This window comes from Eriocheir sinensis, unplaced genomic scaffold (genome assembly GCF_024679095.1).
Source record: "Eriocheir sinensis breed Jianghai 21 unplaced genomic scaffold, ASM2467909v1 Scaffold147, whole genome shotgun sequence".
In the NCBI taxonomy this organism is placed as follows: domain Eukaryota; kingdom Metazoa; phylum Arthropoda; class Malacostraca; order Decapoda; family Varunidae; genus Eriocheir; species Eriocheir sinensis.
The window spans coordinates 353,199-371,747 of NW_026110817.1; the positions used below are offsets into that span (position 1 = coordinate 353,199).

The window sequence follows — 18,549 nt, forward strand, 5'->3', positions numbered from 1 at the left end:
ATACTGACCTCCAGTGCACAGTTGAATCACCACTCCATCAGCTAAATAACCATTCTATCCACTCATAGCGACAGACCGCCTACCCAAACAATGGAATGTAGCCGGTTGTGCGTGGCGTTCTCAACAACCTATGTTGTCTTCTAATAGCACCATACAAGTTTACCCTTATAGCACCATATAAATTCCTTATATATTCATATTTTACGTACTTGCAATGAGGTATAATGAGGTATATTGATAGCACAGTTACAGTTACCTTAGCTTGTCACTGTATCACACAGTGACAAGCTAAGGTAACTGCTGTGTTTGCCTCACCTCAACACAGCACTGCAGACTTACCTTAGCTTGTCACTGTATGATTGCTGTGTTTGCCTCACCTCAACACAGCACTGCAGTTACCTTAGCTTGTCACTGTGTGATTGCTGTGTTTGCCTCACTTTAACACAGCACTGCAGAGTCACCTTAGCTTGTCACTGTATGATTGCTGTGTTTGCCTTACCTCTACACAGCACTGCAGTCACCTTACCTTGTCACTGTGTGATTGCTGTGTTTGCCTTACCTCTACACAGCACTGCAGTCACCTTACCTTGTCACTGTGTGATTGCTGTGTTTGCCTCACCTCAACACAGCACTGCAGACTTACCTTAGCTTGTCACTGTGTGATTGCTGTGTTAGCCTCACTTCAACACAGCACTGCAGTTACCTTAGCTTGTCACTGTGTGATTGCTGTGTTTGCCTCACTTTAACACAGTACTGCAGACTTACCTTAGCTTGTCACTGTATGATTGCTGTGTTTGCCTCACCTCAACGCAGCACTGCAGACTTACCTTAGCTTGTCACTGTATGATTGCTGTGTGTGCCTCACCTCAACACAGCACTGCAGACTTACCTTAGTTTGTCACTGTGTGATGGCTGTGTTTGCCTTACCTCAACACAGCACCAGTAGTCATCTTACCTTGTCATGGCATAATTTGTGTTTCTGTTAGTGCCTCAGTGAGTTACCAGTAGTCACCTCACCTTGTCACGGCATAATTGGTGTTTCTGTTAGTGCATCAGTGAGTTTTGAGTTCAGCTTCATAAGCAAAGCTCCCTAAGGAGTCAGCAGCTTTCTTTACACACTCTTGTTTTCTGCCGGCCAAGGCAGCAGCCTGACGTGGTCTTCCTGCTCTTTCCTTCCCTCCACTGGGAACCTTTGCAGGTTGAGGACCTCCGCAGCCTGACACAGCACGTTAGGACCCTGCTGCAGGCTGGCCGGGTGTTTGCTGTGCACCAGGTGGAAGGTCAGCGCCGACATGCAAGAATAAGCCTCGAAGCCGGCCGGCCGTGCCTCCACGCCCTGAAGGAGCACCCCCTGCCACGGGGCGCTGCAACCCTGCAGGTGAGCTGGGGACTTGGCCCTGCCTGGGGGGGAAGGCGGCCGCTGAGTTTCAATGATCTGTGTCTGCATCCTAGCTTTGAGTGGCCTCACATTCCCTGCCACACATTTCCCAACCCAGGCACCTCTTCTCCCAGCAGCTTGGGGCCGCCCTCAAGGTTGCAGTGCCACGGCCTCGGCCAGTCCCAGCCCTCCTCTTTGCCTCTCTATTTTGGCCGGCATTGGTTTGTCCTCCGGCCAATAGCTGTCCCACGCTGCTTCTTGTCTGCTGCGTCCCTCACCAGGGCCTGCCTTGTGTTCAGAGCTTTAGTGACCTCAGCCACAGCCTTTTCCTGCCTTTCCCTCTGGTGTTCTAGAAGCTCCTGTATAGGTTGGCAGTTTCTGCTAACAGAAATTTGCATTTCCAACCCTTTCCTCCTGTCTCTATATTTCCTTTTTTACATGTGTGTGTGTGTGTGTGTGTGTGTGTGTGTGTGTGTGTTTATCTAGTTATATTTTTACTGGACCTGAGCTATGCTCGTGTGGTCCCGTCTCCATATATGTACTTGTCCATTTTTTCCTTAACCCATTCAACACGAGGGCCGTATACTGCGTCCGTAGCCCGTTGCGTAACCGTGCCATATCAGAAGCGGCGCATACTGCGTCCTTGCGTGGCCCGTACCATATCAGAGCATACTGCGTCCTTGCGTGGCCAGTACCATATCAGAGAAAGCCAGCGCATACTGCGTCTGCGTGGCCGTGCCATATCAGAAAGGCGCGCATACTGCGTCGCCGTAGCCCGTACCATATCAGAAAGCGCGTATACTGCGTCGCCCGTGTAGCCCGTACCATATCAGAAAACCGCATACTGCGTCGCCGCCGTGCCGTACCATATCCAGAAAGGCAGCATACTGCGGCTTGCGTGCCCGTACCCATATCAGAGGCCGCGCATACTGCGTTCTGCTTCGCTTTAGCCAATATACAAGTTATTTTATCTATATTTATGCATACATCTCGAAATTATCAATTAATTTTTTTTTTTTATGTGCACCATTTAATTATGCATGTTTTCATATATAATACATGATGTTTATGTTGAGTTTATGGCTGAAAACTTGTTATATTCAATAGCGACATTTGAAATTTAGTGCTTGGCGATCGGATCTGGCGGGGTTTTAGCCCTATTATTGTATTGCCAACCGTGGTGAGTTTTCTGTGTGCATCATTTGATTCTGCATGTTTCATATATATTACATGATGATTATGTTGGTTTATGGCTGAAAACTTGTTATATTCAATAGCGACATTTGAAATTTGGCTGGCGGCAGCGGCAATCGGATCTGGCCTTGAGGCGCAGTTTTTGACCCGGCCGTAGTGAGGGGTTAAGTTGTGCACACTCTTCGTCGATACTACATCCTCACTTAGTCTGTTCCAAACCTCTGTGTTTCTTTGCGGGAAGCTATTTATATATCTTTATGTCTCTCAAGCATCTTCCTTTCCTCAATTTTTTACTGTGTCCTCGTGCATTGCTGATGTTTCTTCCTTCTCTTGGTAGCAACTCCTCATTATCTACTTCTTCCATTTTATTCCATAATTTATGAATTAGTATTAGGTCTCCCCTTTCTCTTCTTTGTTCCAATGTTGGTAGGTCCATTTCCTTTAACCTTTCTTCACATGACAATCCCTCCAGTTCTGGAACCATCTTCGTTGCCATCCTTTGTATTCTTTCTAGTTTTTTTACGTGTTTCTTGTTTTGGGTAGACCACACAGTTTCCGCATATTCAATTTTGGTCTAATCATAGTGGTTATTATCTTTTTCATCATATCCTTATCCATGTAGTGGAATGCTAATCCTATATTTCTCATCATTCTATACATATCTCCAAATATCCTCTTTACATGACTCTGACTGTTGATTATCTTGTATTATCACTCCCAGATCTTTCTCTTCTTCAATTTTTAATATTTCTCCGTCTCCCATTCTATATGTCCATTTTGGTCTCCCTTCACTCTTTGTCATTTCCATTACATGACATTTCTTCACATTAAACTCCATCTCCCATTTCTTACTCCAATCCCAAATCTTATTTAGGTCCTCTTGCAGAATTTCACAATCTTTACTATTTCTTATATGTCTCAGCAATTTTGCATCGTCTGCAAACAGGCTCATGTAACTGCTTACTTTCTCCGGCATATCATTTATATATACTAGGAAAAGTATTGGTGCCAGTACTGATCCTTGAAGCACTCCACTATCTACAATTCTCCATTCCGATTTCATGTCCTTTACCCCTGTTCTCATTTCTCTTCCCTTTAAGTAATTTTCCATCTAGTTCTTCATTTTCCCTTTCAATCCTCCTCTATTTTCCAGCTTCCATAGTAGTCTTGTATGTGGAACTTTGTCGAAAGCCTTCTTCAGGTCCAATTACACGTAATCTACCCATCCATTCCTCTCCTGTGTTATGTCCGTCACTCTTGAGTAAAAGCTCAGTAAGTTTGTTACACATGAGCACCCTTTTCTAAAGCCAAACTGTTTTCCTGTAAATATATTGTGTTCTAGAAATTTTGTCCATTGTTTCTTTATCACTTTTTCGCATATTTTACAAACTATATTGGTTAGTGATACTGGTCTATAGTTCAGAGGTTCTTCCTTTTCCGCTTTTATATAGGGACCACCTCAACCCTTCGCCATTCCTTTACCAGTTGATATTGAGCATTTTATATTATATACCGGTCCGACCAGCTGATTTCTAACTTCTTTCAATATAAAACCTGAGACTCCATCTGGTCCTATTGCTTTCCTCTCTTCCAGCTCTTCCATTATTTTATATATCTCTTGTTTAGTTACTATTACTTCCTCCATTTCAACATTTATCTGATCATCTTGCGGTTCATTAAATTGTGATTCTTTTGTAAAAACTTGTTGAAACCTCTTGTTTAGCAGCTTAGTCATGTCTAGGATCTTCATTTATCTTATTTACATCTTTCAGTCTTTCAATTTTTTCTTTTAGTTTGATTTTTCCATTTATAAATCTATAAAACAATTTAGGTTCCTCCTCATACTTTTCAACAATATCCTTTTCGTATCCTTTCTCTTCCTCCCTCCTAATTTTCACATATTCATTTCTTGCTATCTTAAAATCTTCTTTATTCCTTTAATTCTTGTTTCTTTTCAATCTCCTCCACACTTTGTCTCTTTTTTTTCTTTGCACTCACACATCTTGCATTAAACCAATCTTTCTTTCCTCTTTCTTTGGGTTTATATAATGGGACATATTTCATGACTCATGTCTCATATGCCTCCATAAAAATATCATACTTTTCCTGCACCTCGTTTGTTCTTTTTAACTTTTTCAAGTCCAGTTTTTCATAATATTTCTTAAGATTTTCTATGTCCACTTTCCTGTAGTTTCTCCTTTTTCCTTTGTATGATTCGTCTTCCTCAGTGACGTCCTCATTGGTTTCCAACTCTATTATTACATGATCACTTGTTCCCATGGGACACACATATCTTAATTCATTTGACAGGTGCACTCCCTTCGTCAGTCCCAGGTCCAGTCTTGCTGGTTCATCATCACTCCTGTATCCTGTATTTTCAGTCACCCACTGCATCATTAAGTTTTCCATGGTCAGTTTAAAAAATCTTTCCCCTCATGTCATCTCACTTCCTCCACCTTCGAATGTTTCCCAATTTACCTCCTTGCAGTTAAAATCCCCAACCAACAAGACTTTTTTATTTGCTTTAAGTAACCTACTCAAACACTGAATGTTATCCTCAATCATCGTCTCATATTCTTCTCTGTTCCATGAGTTTGTTTTGGTGGTACATAGGTTGCTATTAGTGTCAGCATTTCTCTGTTTTTATTCTCCAACCTAACACTTACTATTTCTGCTTTTTCTTCTCTATATATTACTGATTTCATCATCAACTCCTTTCTCGTCATTATCATCACTCCTCCACCACCTTTACCCCTCCTATATTTCCTCCATACACTGTAGTTATTGTTAAACACTATTTGAATGTCCTCTTTTAGCTTTGTTTCCGTTAAACACACAAGCTTGGGCTCTTTTTCCTTTAGGTAATCTTGTAATTCCAATTTTCTAGGTATTATTCCATCTACGTTGGTATACATCACACTTAAACCCTTAGCTGTTCCAATTTTGTTTAGTTTCTTGTCTCTTTCGGCTTTTCCCTTATGTACCATTTCTTCACCCTGTCCTCCAAAGCTCTCTCAAAAAATATATTTTCTTCCTCTTCTGATCTTGCACTATTTTTCTCCTTTGCCTCTGCTTGCATTTCATTCATTTTTTCCTTTCTTCTTCATTTCTAATTTTCTTTATATATATTTCCTTACATTCATCTATATCCCTTAGCTTAGTTGTTCTATACAATATTTCCTCTGTTACCTTCTGTGATTTTAATCTTAATTTAACTGGCCTCGTTTTACCTTCTATGTAAGGGCCCACCCTAACAATCTCTTCCACCTCCTCCTCAAGGTTGTGTAGTTTTTCATCATTCAGGTTTTTCAGTAAATCCTTCACTGATATTAGTTCATCCTTATCCCTTCTTGATTTATACATTATGTTCTTTTCAGTCACCTCTTGATTAACACGAGGGTTACGTTCCTGGAGATGTGTTATTTAAAATTGCATTATTTAAACATAATTTCCCCATAGGAAACAATGGTAATGGGTTACGTTCCTGGACACTGGGAAAGTCTGCCTATTTTGGGGATTTTGTTACTCTAACCTTAAAAAAACATTATTAATACATTAGTAGGTCACGGAAACAACAAAAACACACGTTCTCATTTTATTTACATTTGTACTTCACTTTCAGCACTCAACACTTGCGTTGGCCACCGTCCCTCATCACCCCGCGTTCTGACGCTCTCCCGAAAATTGGTCACTTTCTATTATCAATTTTACGGCTCTGCCTAAGCCAGTAGCTTTAGATTTATAAGCATTCGCTTAATCCATCCTTCCTCTTCAGTCTGCCTCAAACCCCAAGTCTCTATGTCATGTGATGTTTCCGTGGAGACGTGATGAAACGCAGTAACTTTTAGGTCAGAGCAAGCCTGTGTTGGCAACGCTGCGTAGGTTGTGGCTGGCAGCCGCCCTCCCGGCCCCTACACGCACTGGGCCCCGCTACAAACCCCTTCATTACCCTCATGTTCTCACTTTGATAACCCTGAAGGGTGGTGGGATGCATCCTCAGGGCCCTGAGTATCACTTCCACCATAACCGTAATGAGAGTGAGCTACAGGATGGCCATCAAACTGAGGTTGCACAATAACGGGGCTCAGCCTTCCTGATAAATCGAGGGGTTGGAGTTCAATGTTGTTGATGTCACTGTCTTCACCACTAACACCGATTTCAAAGCTTCAAAAAGTCACTTTCACTATCACAGCGGTCTTTTCTCCCCTAGCATACTGATCCAAAACTTCCAACTTCTTTTTTGTAAACATGCTTGTGATTCGTTGCAAGGCCAATGACGTCATCAACCAATCAGCGACCTACTAACGGTTTCAGGGGCCGTGTTCCCCTGTTTTTCGCAAATAAAACTTTAACAAGGCGTCGGACAAGGATGTTATTTTGGCAGTGGATGTTTGAGACCCCGACCTAATGGGCAAAAATATGATTTGGTGTCACATGTGGATAATGAAGCACTTATAAGAGTAAATTTAGGGTAAACTTGGCTGAAAGTTAAAGGCACTGTGAGCGAGGCTAGCCCCGCCCCACTCATCTTCTCGTGACGTCGATGTGACGTTTAGGGCCGTATTCTTAAATCAAACTTTTGTAACCACAGTCCCCACACATCCGACAATGATATTCTTCAACAATCATCGTGCCCGTGGCTACCACAGTTCCGACAGTCACAAAGGGTGTATTCTTATACGCCACCTCTGGGACCGTGGTACCGATCAAAGCACCAAATTGTCGGGAGACTTTGTCGGGTCCGTCACCCCTTCTCACAAATATTGTGGGGCGTGTTATTTTGTGCCTGATTTGCATGTTCACAACGTCTTTGAGGATACTAGACGTTCAGAACACTTCTGCTACTGTAGCCGCTGTTCCAGCTCCGCGGCGAATGATGAGCTTAATGTGGTAGATATGTATGTAGGGGTTATATGATAGCTTAATGTGGTAGATATGTATGTAGGGATTATATGAATTTAATGACTTTCTGAATTATGTCGGGATAGTCGAGCGGGATAGTGCGGTGGTGCGAGGCGGTAGTGTCGCCAGATGTTCACGGGAAAAGTGTCGAGACAGCGGCGAGATGAGTGAAATGCTGACTCGGGACGCCTGCTGGAGGCCCCTCTGGTGCAGGGTTGAGCAAGGAGGAGAAAGGGACAGAAAGGGACAGTAGCAGGGTAGTGGTAAGAGAGGAAACACGACGTTGTTCACACTGCCGTTACCGACCGAAAGGAATAACCCGACTGTACCCGCAAATGCGTTTGATTGTAAGCGCGAAGATAACTAGCGCTTATTTAAGTGAGTAATTAAGGTGACTGATACCGCTGCGTCGAACTCACTGTATATATGTAATTAACTGGTCATCTTCGCGCTATCAACAAATGAATCGCGCGAATATCATAGGCCGATGCGCATGATATCGCAGTCACATTCGCTTTCATATAACGCATATGCCCAGGCCGATAACGAACAACGTAACAGGCTTTGCGATGACCTAGTTCATCATTGTTTTTCAACTACAAGGGTTGCTTTGTGGATCTGAAGTAAACGTCGGTCGCTAAATCAATAGTGCGTAGTTATATTAGTTCGTAGTTAGTGAGTATGTTTGTGGATCCCTGCCCAGAAGTAGCGTGGGTGTTCGTGACGTCATCGATTAAACACGCGTTAACTCAAAAATATCGCGTTAGTTAATCGTATCTCCTTAAATATAAACTCGTGTTAAATAAAAAAAAAATTGTTTAAACTCGTGTCAATCAAGAGGTGACTGTACCTTTCTGGGTACGTATCTCGAAAATTAGTTTTTTAAATTTAAAAAAATTCACAAAATCGGTAAAAAGGCTGATCAACTTTTGTTAAGTATCAGTTAAAACTACAACTAAAGGGCAATTTTTTGTTGGGAATAGATTTTCAATAATCTCAAAAGGAAACGGGACACAGAGTGGAGAAAATAATAAGTGACAAAACATTGTAATTTTTTTTCTTCAAAGACCAAACAAAAAATTTAAAAGTTACTTCCAACAAAATGTAGATAGGTAAACAAAGTTTCTATGGTATTTTTTTCAAAACGATTAACTGAAAAATAAAGTCTGTGAAACAAACAAAAAAAAAATACTCTGTTTGAATCTCTCCTAAACTTCACCCGAATTTAATGAAATTCACAGAATATCATACGTTTACAACTACAAACATAATCCTAATATTTCAAAGCTATTGGATGTACCATATGCGCAAGGGGGCTTCGTGGTGCAGTGGTTAGCACACTCGGCTCAACCGAGAAAGCCCGGGTTCGATTCCCGGGCGGAGTGGAAAAATTTGGGCGGGTTTTCCGATACCCTACGCCCTTGTCCACCCAGCAGTGAATGGGTACCAGGTATTAATCGGAGGTTGTGTCCCGTCTCCTGGGATCTGTTCCCTTCTCCTATAATTCCTTCCCCCTCCTGTCTCTCTCCGGTATATGACCACAGATGTTGCGCCGACTAAAAGAAACTTTCCAACCATATGCCCAGGAGGACCCCCCGTAGTCGTCCCCCACCTCCAATAGCTTTGAAATATTAGGATTTTGTTTGTAAGTGTAAAGGTGTGATATTCTGTGAATTTCATAAATTTGGGTGAAGTTTAGGAGAGACTCAAATAAAGCGTATTTTTCTTTTTTTTGTTGTTTCACAGACTTTATTTTTCAGTTAATCGGTTTGAAAAAAATACCATAGAAACTTTGTTTACCTATCTACATTTTGTTGGAAGTAACTTTTTTATTTTTTGTTTTGTCTTTGAAGAAAAAAATTACAATGTTTTGTCACTTATTATTTTCTCCACTCTGTGTTCCGTTTTCTTTTGACATTATTGAAAATCTATTCCCAACAAAAAATTGCCCTTTAGTTGTAGTTTTAACTGATACTTAACAAAAGTCGATCAGACTTTTAACCGATTTTGTGAAATCTTTTGGTTTAAAAACTAATTTTCGAGATATTGGCTCCTAAAGATTTTTTTCCATTTCATTCCTGTCTTGCCATTTGTTTTTATTTGATTGGCATGAAATTTTCACATATTATTGTGTATACCTTGTTGACTTACTGGAGAATGATAAGGCATCTGGTCCCGTGGCACTCCCGCTACGCGTGAGTGCCTTGCTTCTACGCTACTCTCTTGCTTGTTTTCTGAGCCACCCTCCTCATTATTTTAGCATCATCAGCAAACATATTCATATAGCTTGTCACCCCTTCTGTCATGTCATTAATATAAATTACAAACATAATCGGAGCCAGCACTGATCCTTGGGGGACTCCTCTCGTCACTTCCATCCAGCTTGATTTATTATTCCTGATTACTGTTCTCATTTCTCTCTTCGTCGAAAAGTCCATAATCCAATCCAATATTAAACCACCCAGACCTCCAACATGATTAAGTTTCCATATTAATCGCTTGTGTGGTACTTTATCAAACAAGGCCTTTAAGTCCAGATACTCACAATTTTTCCTCTACATTTTCAGCCTCAAAAAACGTATCCCATTGTGCTTCCTCAAAATGTTTCCCAAGTCGTTCAAAATTTGCCTTATTAAAGTTATACCATTCTTTCCTGTAGTCCTCATTCCTGATTATTTTACCTCCTCGTAATATGTACTCGATAAGTACGTGATCGCTCTTCCCTATAGGGCTCTTATAGTTCATCTCCTCTATGCTATCTGGCTCTCTGGTGATTATCAAGTCCAATCTAGATGGCTCGTCTTCTCCTCTGAATCTTGTATTTTCCTCTACCCACTGTGTGAGGACGTTATCTATAACCAATTCCAAAACCTTTTTCCCCCATGAAGCTTCACTTCCTTCCGTTGACCAGTTTTCCCATGACACTTCCTTACAACTAAAATCCCCCATTATCAGAATCTTATCCTTATCCTCCAGCAATCTCCTTAGGCAATCCAATGTGTCTTCCAGCTTCTTCTTGTACAATTCTGTCCATGAATTGGTTTTTGGAGGGACATACACCACTACGATATTTCTGCATCCTCCCCTTTGCAGTCTTATTCCCACACTCAAGACCTCCGCTTCCCCTTCGCCATAGGTGACACCCTCCACTGTCCATTTTTTTTTCAACAATAGCATCACTCCTCCTCCTTGTTTATTTTCTCTATTTTTCATCCATACATTATATTTACCATCCCCTATGTTAAATGCATCTATACTACCAGTCAATTTGGTTTCCGTAATCCCCATAACATCTGGTTTTTCCTTACTCAGGTAATCCCCTATTTCTAACATTGACGATATTAACCCGTTCACATGAGTGTATGCCACCTTCAAGCTGTCACCTCTTCCCTTCTGTACCACTTCCTTAGGTCCATGTCTATCACTCTCCAGAAAAAAACTTCTTTTTTTCCTCTTCTGATCTTACTTCATTCTTTTCATTGGCTTGATTCTTCATTTCTCTTATCGTGTTCCTTTCCTCCACACTTCTGTCCTTTCTTACCCAGACTTTTTTGTAGGTCTCTGTTCTTGCTAACTTCCATGACTTTCCCACCACTTCTTTTGCAGCCACTTGAGACCTAAATCTAATTTTAACTGGTCGTTGGACTCCTTCTTCATACTTTCCAAGCCTGAATACTTCTTCGATCTCCCCTGCCAGCTCATGACCTTCCTGAATTGCTTCAATTACTTGCTCCACAGCCTTCCTCTTTTTCTTTTCCCTTGTATGTCTGATCGGCACGTGCTCTTCATTAATGCCCACCACTACTACAGACTTCTTTTTTTCAGCGGAGTCCCTCACTATTTCTGGTTTTTCTTTTATCACCTTGATCACCTTTTCAGTTATAGCTGCATCCTTAGCCTTGACTTGTTCCTCCACAATTTTCTTAAAGCTAACATTCTCCTTTTCTTGTTCCTCCTTCCAGACTTTATGTGTTTCCTTTCATTCCTTGACTTTAACCTCCGCGTCTTCTGCCTTTTTCTGGTTCAATGTTACCTGCTTGTGCAGGTCATTATACACATTCTTCCAAACATCCTTCTCTGTCTTCAGAACGTCCACCTCTCTCTCCAGCGTCCCCATTCTATCTCTCATATCCTTCATCTCCCTTTCCAAGTCTATGACCATAAATTCCCCCAGGGAGGACTCCCCTTCTGGCTGCCGACCTGAGAGGTGTCTTGATAACTCCTCAAACCTCTTTCTTCTCAATTTCTGCAACATTCGCGGTCTTCGTTCTAATTTTCATTCTGTGGAACACCATCTCTCTTCCTCTAAACCTCACCTTCTCTTCCTCACCGAAACACAGGTTTCTGAGGCTACTAACAGCAATCTCTACTCTGTTCCCTCCTACTATCTCTATCCTAAATTTCAATACAAAGCTGGATGTTGCGCCTACATGCGCAATGACATCACTTGCTCTCGTGCCCACAACCTTGATTCTTCAGAATTTTCCACCATCTGGCTAAGACTTCATTGTCATTCTATTACTAAATACATCTGTGCTGTTTATCTCTCACCTAACTCTACTAACTATGTAAAATTCTTTGACTATTTGAACTCTAAAGTGAAGCACATCTTGACCCACTCTCCCTTCGCTGAAATCTCCATCCTAGGAGATTTCAATGTTCACCACCAGCTTTGGCTTTCATCCTCTTTCACTGACCAGCCTGGTGAACAAGCCTACAACTTTGCTATCCTCAACGATCTAGAGCAGTTGGTCCAGCACCCTACACGTATTCCCGACCGTCTTGGAGACAGGCCCAACATTCTAGACCTCTTCCTTACCTCAAACCCTTCTGCTTATTCTGTCAAACTGTTCTCTCCATTGGGCTCCTCCGATCACAATCTTATTTCTGCATCCTGTCCTATCGCTCCTGTACACCCTCTGGACCCACCGAAGGGGCGATGCTTCTGGCATTTTGCTTCAGCTCGGTGGGGCAACCTGAGGATGTACTTTTCCGATTTCCCGTGGAATGATTATTGCTTCCAGGATAGAGACCCCTCTGTGTGTGCTCAGCGCATCACAGAGGTGATTGTCTCTGGAATGGAGGCATACATTCCATGTTCTTTCTCTACTCCTCACGCTAAAAAGCCTTGGTTTAATCACGCTTGTTCTCGTGCTGTCAATGATAGAGAGGCAGCTCACAAAAGGTACCAGAGCCTTCAAACTAATGCTAATTATGAACTTTACATTTCTGCCCGGAATCGTGCCAAATCTATTCTCCGACTAACCAAAAACTCTTTCATTGATAGAAAATGCCAAAACCTTGCTTTCTCTAACTCTTCCCGTGACTTCTGGCATCTAGCCAAAAACATCTCCTCCAACTTCACTTCTTCATCTTTCCCTCCACTCCTCAGTCCTGACGACAACACTGCCATCTCATCTATCTCTAAGGCTGAACTCTCAAACTTTTTCTAAAAACTCCACTCTGGACGATTCTGGGCATATTCCTCCTACTCATCCCCCCTCTGACTCTTTTATGCCTGTTATAAAGATTCTTCAATATGATGTTTTCTATGCCCTCTCTGGTCTCAATCCTCAGAAGGCTTATGGACCTGATGGAATGCCTCCTATTGTCCTTAAAAACTGTGCCTCCGTGCTGTCACCCTGCCTGGTCAAACTCTTTCGCCTCTGCCTGTCAACATCTACCTTTCCTTCCTGCTGGAAGTATGCCTTCATACAGCCTGTGCCTAAGAAGGGTGACCGTTCCAATCCCTCAAACTACCGTCCTATAGCTTTACTTTCTTGTCTATCTAAAGCTTTTGAATCAATCCTTAACCGGAAGATTCAAAAGCACCTTTCCACTTCTGACCTTCTATCTGATCGCCAGTATGGGTTCCGCAAGGGGCGTTCTACTGGTGATCTTGCCTTCCTAACTGACTCTTGGTCATCCTCTCTTAGCCGTTTCGGTGAAACCTTTGCTATTGCGCTGGACATATCAAAAGCTTGTGATAGGGTCTGGCACAAATCTTTGCTTTCCAAACTACCCTCCTACGGTTTCTATCCTTCTCTCTGTACCTTTATCTCCAGTTTCCTTTCTGACCGTTCTATTTCTGCTGTGGTAGACGGTCACTGTTCTTCCCCTAAACCTATTAACAATGGTGTCCCACAGGGTTCTGTCCTATCTCCCACTCTCTTTCTGTTGTTCATTGATGATCTTCTTTCCAAAACGAACTGTCCTATCCATTCCTACGCCAATAGAAGACCCACCCTACAGGAACTTAACGACTCAAGGCTGGAGGCAACAGAACGCTTAGCTTCAGACCTTACTATTATTTCCGATTGGGGCAAGAGGAACCTGGTGTCCTTCAATGCCTCAAAAACACAGTTTCTCCACCTATCCACTCGACACAATCTTCCAAACAACTATCCCCTATTCTTTAACAACACTCAGCTATCACCTTCCTCAACACTAAACATCCTCGGTCTATCCTTAACTCAAAATCTCAACTGGAAACTTCATATCTCATCTCTTACTAAATCAGCTTCCTCGAGGCTGGGCGTTCTGTACCGTCTCCGCCAGTTCTTCTCCCCCGCACAGTTGCTGTCCATTTACAGGGGCCTTGTCCGCCCTCGTATGGAGTATGCATCTTATGTGTGGGGGGGTCCACTCACACAGCTCTCCTTGACAGAGTGGTGTCAAAGGCTCTTCGTCTCATCAGCTCTCCTCCTCATACTGATAGTCTTCTACCTCTCAAATTCCGCCGCCATGTTGCCTCTCTATCTTCTATCGATATTTTCATGCTGACTGCTCTTCTGAACTTGGTAACTGCATGCCTCCCCTCCTCCCGCGGCCCCGCTGCACACGACTTTCTACTCATGCTCATCCCTATACTGTCCAAACCCCTTATGCAAGAGTCAACCAGCATCTTCACTCTTTCATCTCTAACGCTGGTAAACTCTGGAACAATCTTCCTTCATCTGTATTTCCTCCTGCCTACGACTTGAACTCTTTCAAGAGGAGGGTATCAGGACACCTCTCCTCCTGAAATTGACCTCTGTTTTTGGACACTCCTTTGACCTCTGTTCGGGAGCATTGAGTAGTTGGCCTTTTTTTATTTTTTTTATTTACGCCCTTGAACTGTCTCCTTAGCTGTAAAAAAAAAAAAAATATATATATATATATATATATATATATATATATATATATATATACCGTCTCTGTCTCTGGGTCTCTCCATGTCATCCGTGAAGCCCTCAAACTCAAACTCTTGCCTTTTTGCTGCTTGCCTTGTCCTGACCCCTGCGCTCGGCGGTGTAAACAATGCCGGCGGGGTCGGCAAGGCCGCCGCCCCTGCCTCCTCCTCGCTCATTTCTCGATGTTGTAGACTGTCAACAGCCCTTGTTTCTTCGGGACAGCACGATTATACCCTAGCACGGCTCCCACCTTAGTAATTCACGTCCAGGATTTAATCCCACGCAACTGTGATGTGAATTTGGAGCACGTCTGGAGATCAGCTGTGTCAGTCCGCCATCTTGTGTGTATGTATGTATGTGTGTGTGTGTGTCATCAACTATTGTGTGTGCGTGTGTGTTCATCACCTGTTGTGTGTGTGTGTGTGTGTGTGTGTCATCAACTATTGTGTGTGCGTGTGTTCATCACCTGTTGTGTGTGTGTGTGTGTGTGTGTGTGTGTGTGTGTTTACCTAGTTGTATTTACCTAGTTGTGAAATACAGGAAAAGAGCCATACTAGGCTCGTGCTGTCCCGTCTCCATAACGCTTATTATCCAGTTTGGCTTTAAATTCATGAATCGTTTTTGCACACAGTCTCCTCGTCAAGTCCGTTTCATGTTGTTATGCTTCTGTATGGAAAACTGTATTTCTTGATGTCTCTCCTGCAGTCGCTCTTCTTCAATTTCTTACCATTGCCTCTTATCACACTTCTGTCACGTACCTCTAGGTCTTTTCTGTCCAATTTCTCCAATCCCTCTTGTATCCTGTACAATGCTATTAGGTCCCCTCTTTCTTTTCTTCTCTCCAGTGTTGTTAGTCCCAATTTCTCCAGTCTTTCTTCATAAGTATGTTCTCTCAGAGTTTCTTATAATTTAGTCGCTGCTCTTTGTATTCTTTCCAACTTTCTAATTTCTTTCTTCAATCTAGGTGACCACACTAATGCTGCATATTCCAGTCTTGGACGTATCATCGATGTTATTAGTTTCTTCACCATTTCTTCATCTAAATATGTAAATGCTGCTTTTATGTTTCTAAGAAGATTGTATGTTTCCCCAGTTATCCATTCTATATGTTTTCCAAAGGATAACTTGTCTGTTATGATCACTCCCAGATCTTTTTCTTAATTTTTTTCATGATTCTTTCAATACTCAGAGAGTAGTTCCCCGATATTCGTCTACTGCTCTTACCGAACACCATCACGCTACACTTCTCTGTAGTGAATGTCATTTCCCATTTGCGTGACCATTTGCTTATTCTATCGAGATCTTGGCTCAGTGCTACACAGTCATCTTCATTAGCCACCCTCCTCATTATTTTAGCATCATCAGCAAACATATTCATATAGCTTGTCACCCCTTCTGTCATGTCATTTATATATATTGTAAACATAATCGGAGCCAACACTGATCCTTGGGGGACTCCACTAGTCACTTCCGTCCAGCTTGATTTATTGTTCCTGATTACTGTTCTCATTTCTCTCTTCGTTAAAAAGTCTATAATCCAATCCAACATTGAACCTCCCAGACCTCCAACATGATTGAGTTTCCATATTAATCTCTTGTGGGGCACATTATCAAACGCTTTCTTTAAGTCCAGATACACGCAATCCGCCCAACCGTCCCTCTTCTGTATTACGTATATCAATTACTCTTGAATAGAAGCTTATCAGATTAGTTACACAAGATCACCCTCCTCTGAATCCGAATTGACTATTTGTTAATATACTGTTGCTTTCTAAATATTCCACCCATCTGTTTTTTTATATAATTTTCTCACATCTTGGCTCCTACGCTTGTGTGTGTGTGTGTGTGTGTGTGTGTGTGTGTGCCTCACCACCTGTTGTGTTGTGTGTACAGGTCAGCCAGGTCGTGCCGCCCTCCCTCCCCTGCACGGTGTTCCTGGACCTGTCCTGGCTGGGCTGTGCGCCGCGCCGGGTCCACATCCATCTGAGCCCCGACACCCCGCGGGGCCAGCAGTTCATCCTGCTGTGCACGGGGCAGCGCGGCCCCTCCTACCGCGGCTCCAGGTTGTTCAGTGTGCGGAACAAGGGGAGGCCGGGAGAGGGTGTGGAGGGCGGGGACTACAAAAGTAATGATGGTAAGGGGGATTGTGTGCTGCTGCCTGGCCTTGATAAGAGTGAGTACCGGAGTTCAGGCCGGGCAGGGGTTGTGTGGGGGTATAGGGGGGGTCTGTTTGGCATCACCACCCGGGACTGTCAGGATGGTGATGTGAGGTTTCATGTCTTCGGTGAGGTGGTGGAGGGACTGCACGTGGTGGCCGAGGCAGCCCAGCACAGCGACATTAAAGAGGTGACTGTGATGGACTGTGGCGTGGTGTTGTGAGGGTACTGGCCTGCACCACCACCACCACCACCATTATGAAGGTGACTGTGGTGGACTGTGGTGTGGTGTTGTGAGGGTACTGGCCTGCACCACCACCACCACCACCACAACAACATTATGGAGGAGATTGTGGTTGTTTTCTTAATGTATTTTTTTTATTTTCTGTAACATCAAGTTTAGTATAATGTCTTGCTCAATTCTTGTAACACTGAGCATGATGTTTTGTGCACTACAGTAATCCCTCCTTATACACGGATGTCAGGTTTCAAATTAGACCGTGCATTAAGAAAAATCATGTATAACTACATTATTCACTGGGAAAGGACAGAAAATTAAAGTTTACCCACTTTTACTCAAACTAGCTACTTAGTGTTCTTTTGCTGTGAATTTCCCTTTTCTTCTGACAATTTTGAAGGAAAACATTGTCAGTTATCAAAGCATTCATTAAACCAGTGTTTGGTGAATTCTCTTCACACCTTACTTAGAATAAAGGAAACAATGTCTGCGCTGGACCTATTTGTGTACTGTTGTTTCATTCTGTTAAATGGCCGTGCTGTGACCTCCAGGGGTGGGAAAAAATCTGATTTCTACAATAAAAATAAAAACAATTTGATTGAAACTGGATTTGTATAATTGATTTTTCATTTTCCATTTTCCATTTTTCATATTCTTAGATTTTTTTTTTTTTTTTTTTTTTTTTTTTTTTTTTTGTGTGTGTGTGTGTGTGTGTGTGTGTGTGTGTGTGTGCAGAAATTCATTTCAGGTCTTTTCCTGTCAGCTGCAGCTGACTATGAGGTCCAGGTAGTGTAGGATGGTACTGGGGCCCTCGGGTTACACGGTCCTCGACCTACGGCGTGTGGAGGTTGTGACGCAACCCCCATAAATTATTAAAAATTCCTTGTCTCGACTACGTACTATCTACCACATGGCCCTGTTGTCCGAAAAGACAGCACCACCACTGAAGCAAGACCTGCCTTTGATGCCTCCGCACCCACGGTAAGCTGTAACATCACTTCCCTAAATGACTGTACTGAGTCAGGGTACTCTCTTAACCCACATCTTGTGGAGGTTGTTATGAGAGTTGGAAGGTGGGAAGTAGCTCCAAGGCGGGCGACTACGGGGGTCCTCCTGCGCATATGGTTCGTCCAATAGCTTTGAAATATTAGCCCTTTCATGCACCAAAAGTTTAATAAGTTTTTCTTTCCACTGCGACATCCGTCTGGGGCTCCTTCGGGGGCCTCGCGGAATGGCCTGAAGGTGCAGCGAAAATTTTTATCGATTTCACCCACGAGTATTAATTTTTCCTAGCATTATTATATATCGTTGGTTTTGGAAGAGATTATTCTGCCCTATGAAAGAAAAAAAATCAAGAAATGCAAATAAATAGCGAAGTTTATCGACTGAAAAAAAAAAATTAAAGGGACGACAGTCGCGCTCACAGGCTGCCTGCTGAGAGGCAACTAAACCACGGGCAATTATCACTTCAAATCTAACGGCACGAGGGGAGTTGACATTTATTTTATT

The 18,549-nt window shown here is 42.7% G+C and overlaps 1 protein-coding gene across 1 annotated transcript; it reads left to right on the top strand.

Moving 5' to 3' along the window:
* Nucleotides 1-214: 214 nt before the first annotated feature.
* Nucleotides 215-17,669, top strand: LOC126990173 (peptidyl-prolyl cis-trans isomerase-like). Its single transcript, XM_050848725.1, has 3 exons — nucleotides 215-229; nucleotides 1,082-1,378; nucleotides 16,540-17,669. Exons 1-3 carry the CDS (start codon nucleotides 215-217, stop codon nucleotides 17,023-17,025), a joined length of 798 nt encoding a protein of 265 aa, XP_050704682.1. The 3' UTR covers nucleotides 17,026-17,669.
* Nucleotides 17,670-18,549: the final 880 nt, after the last annotated feature.

Bases quoted from the DNA above. Each gene is read 5' to 3' on its own strand.
- LOC126990173 (XM_050848725.1), top strand. The intron at 1,379-16,539 runs GTGAGCTGGGGA...TTGTGTGTACAG, and splicing joins GGGGCGCTGCAACCCTGCAG to GTCAGCCAGGTCGTGCCGCC.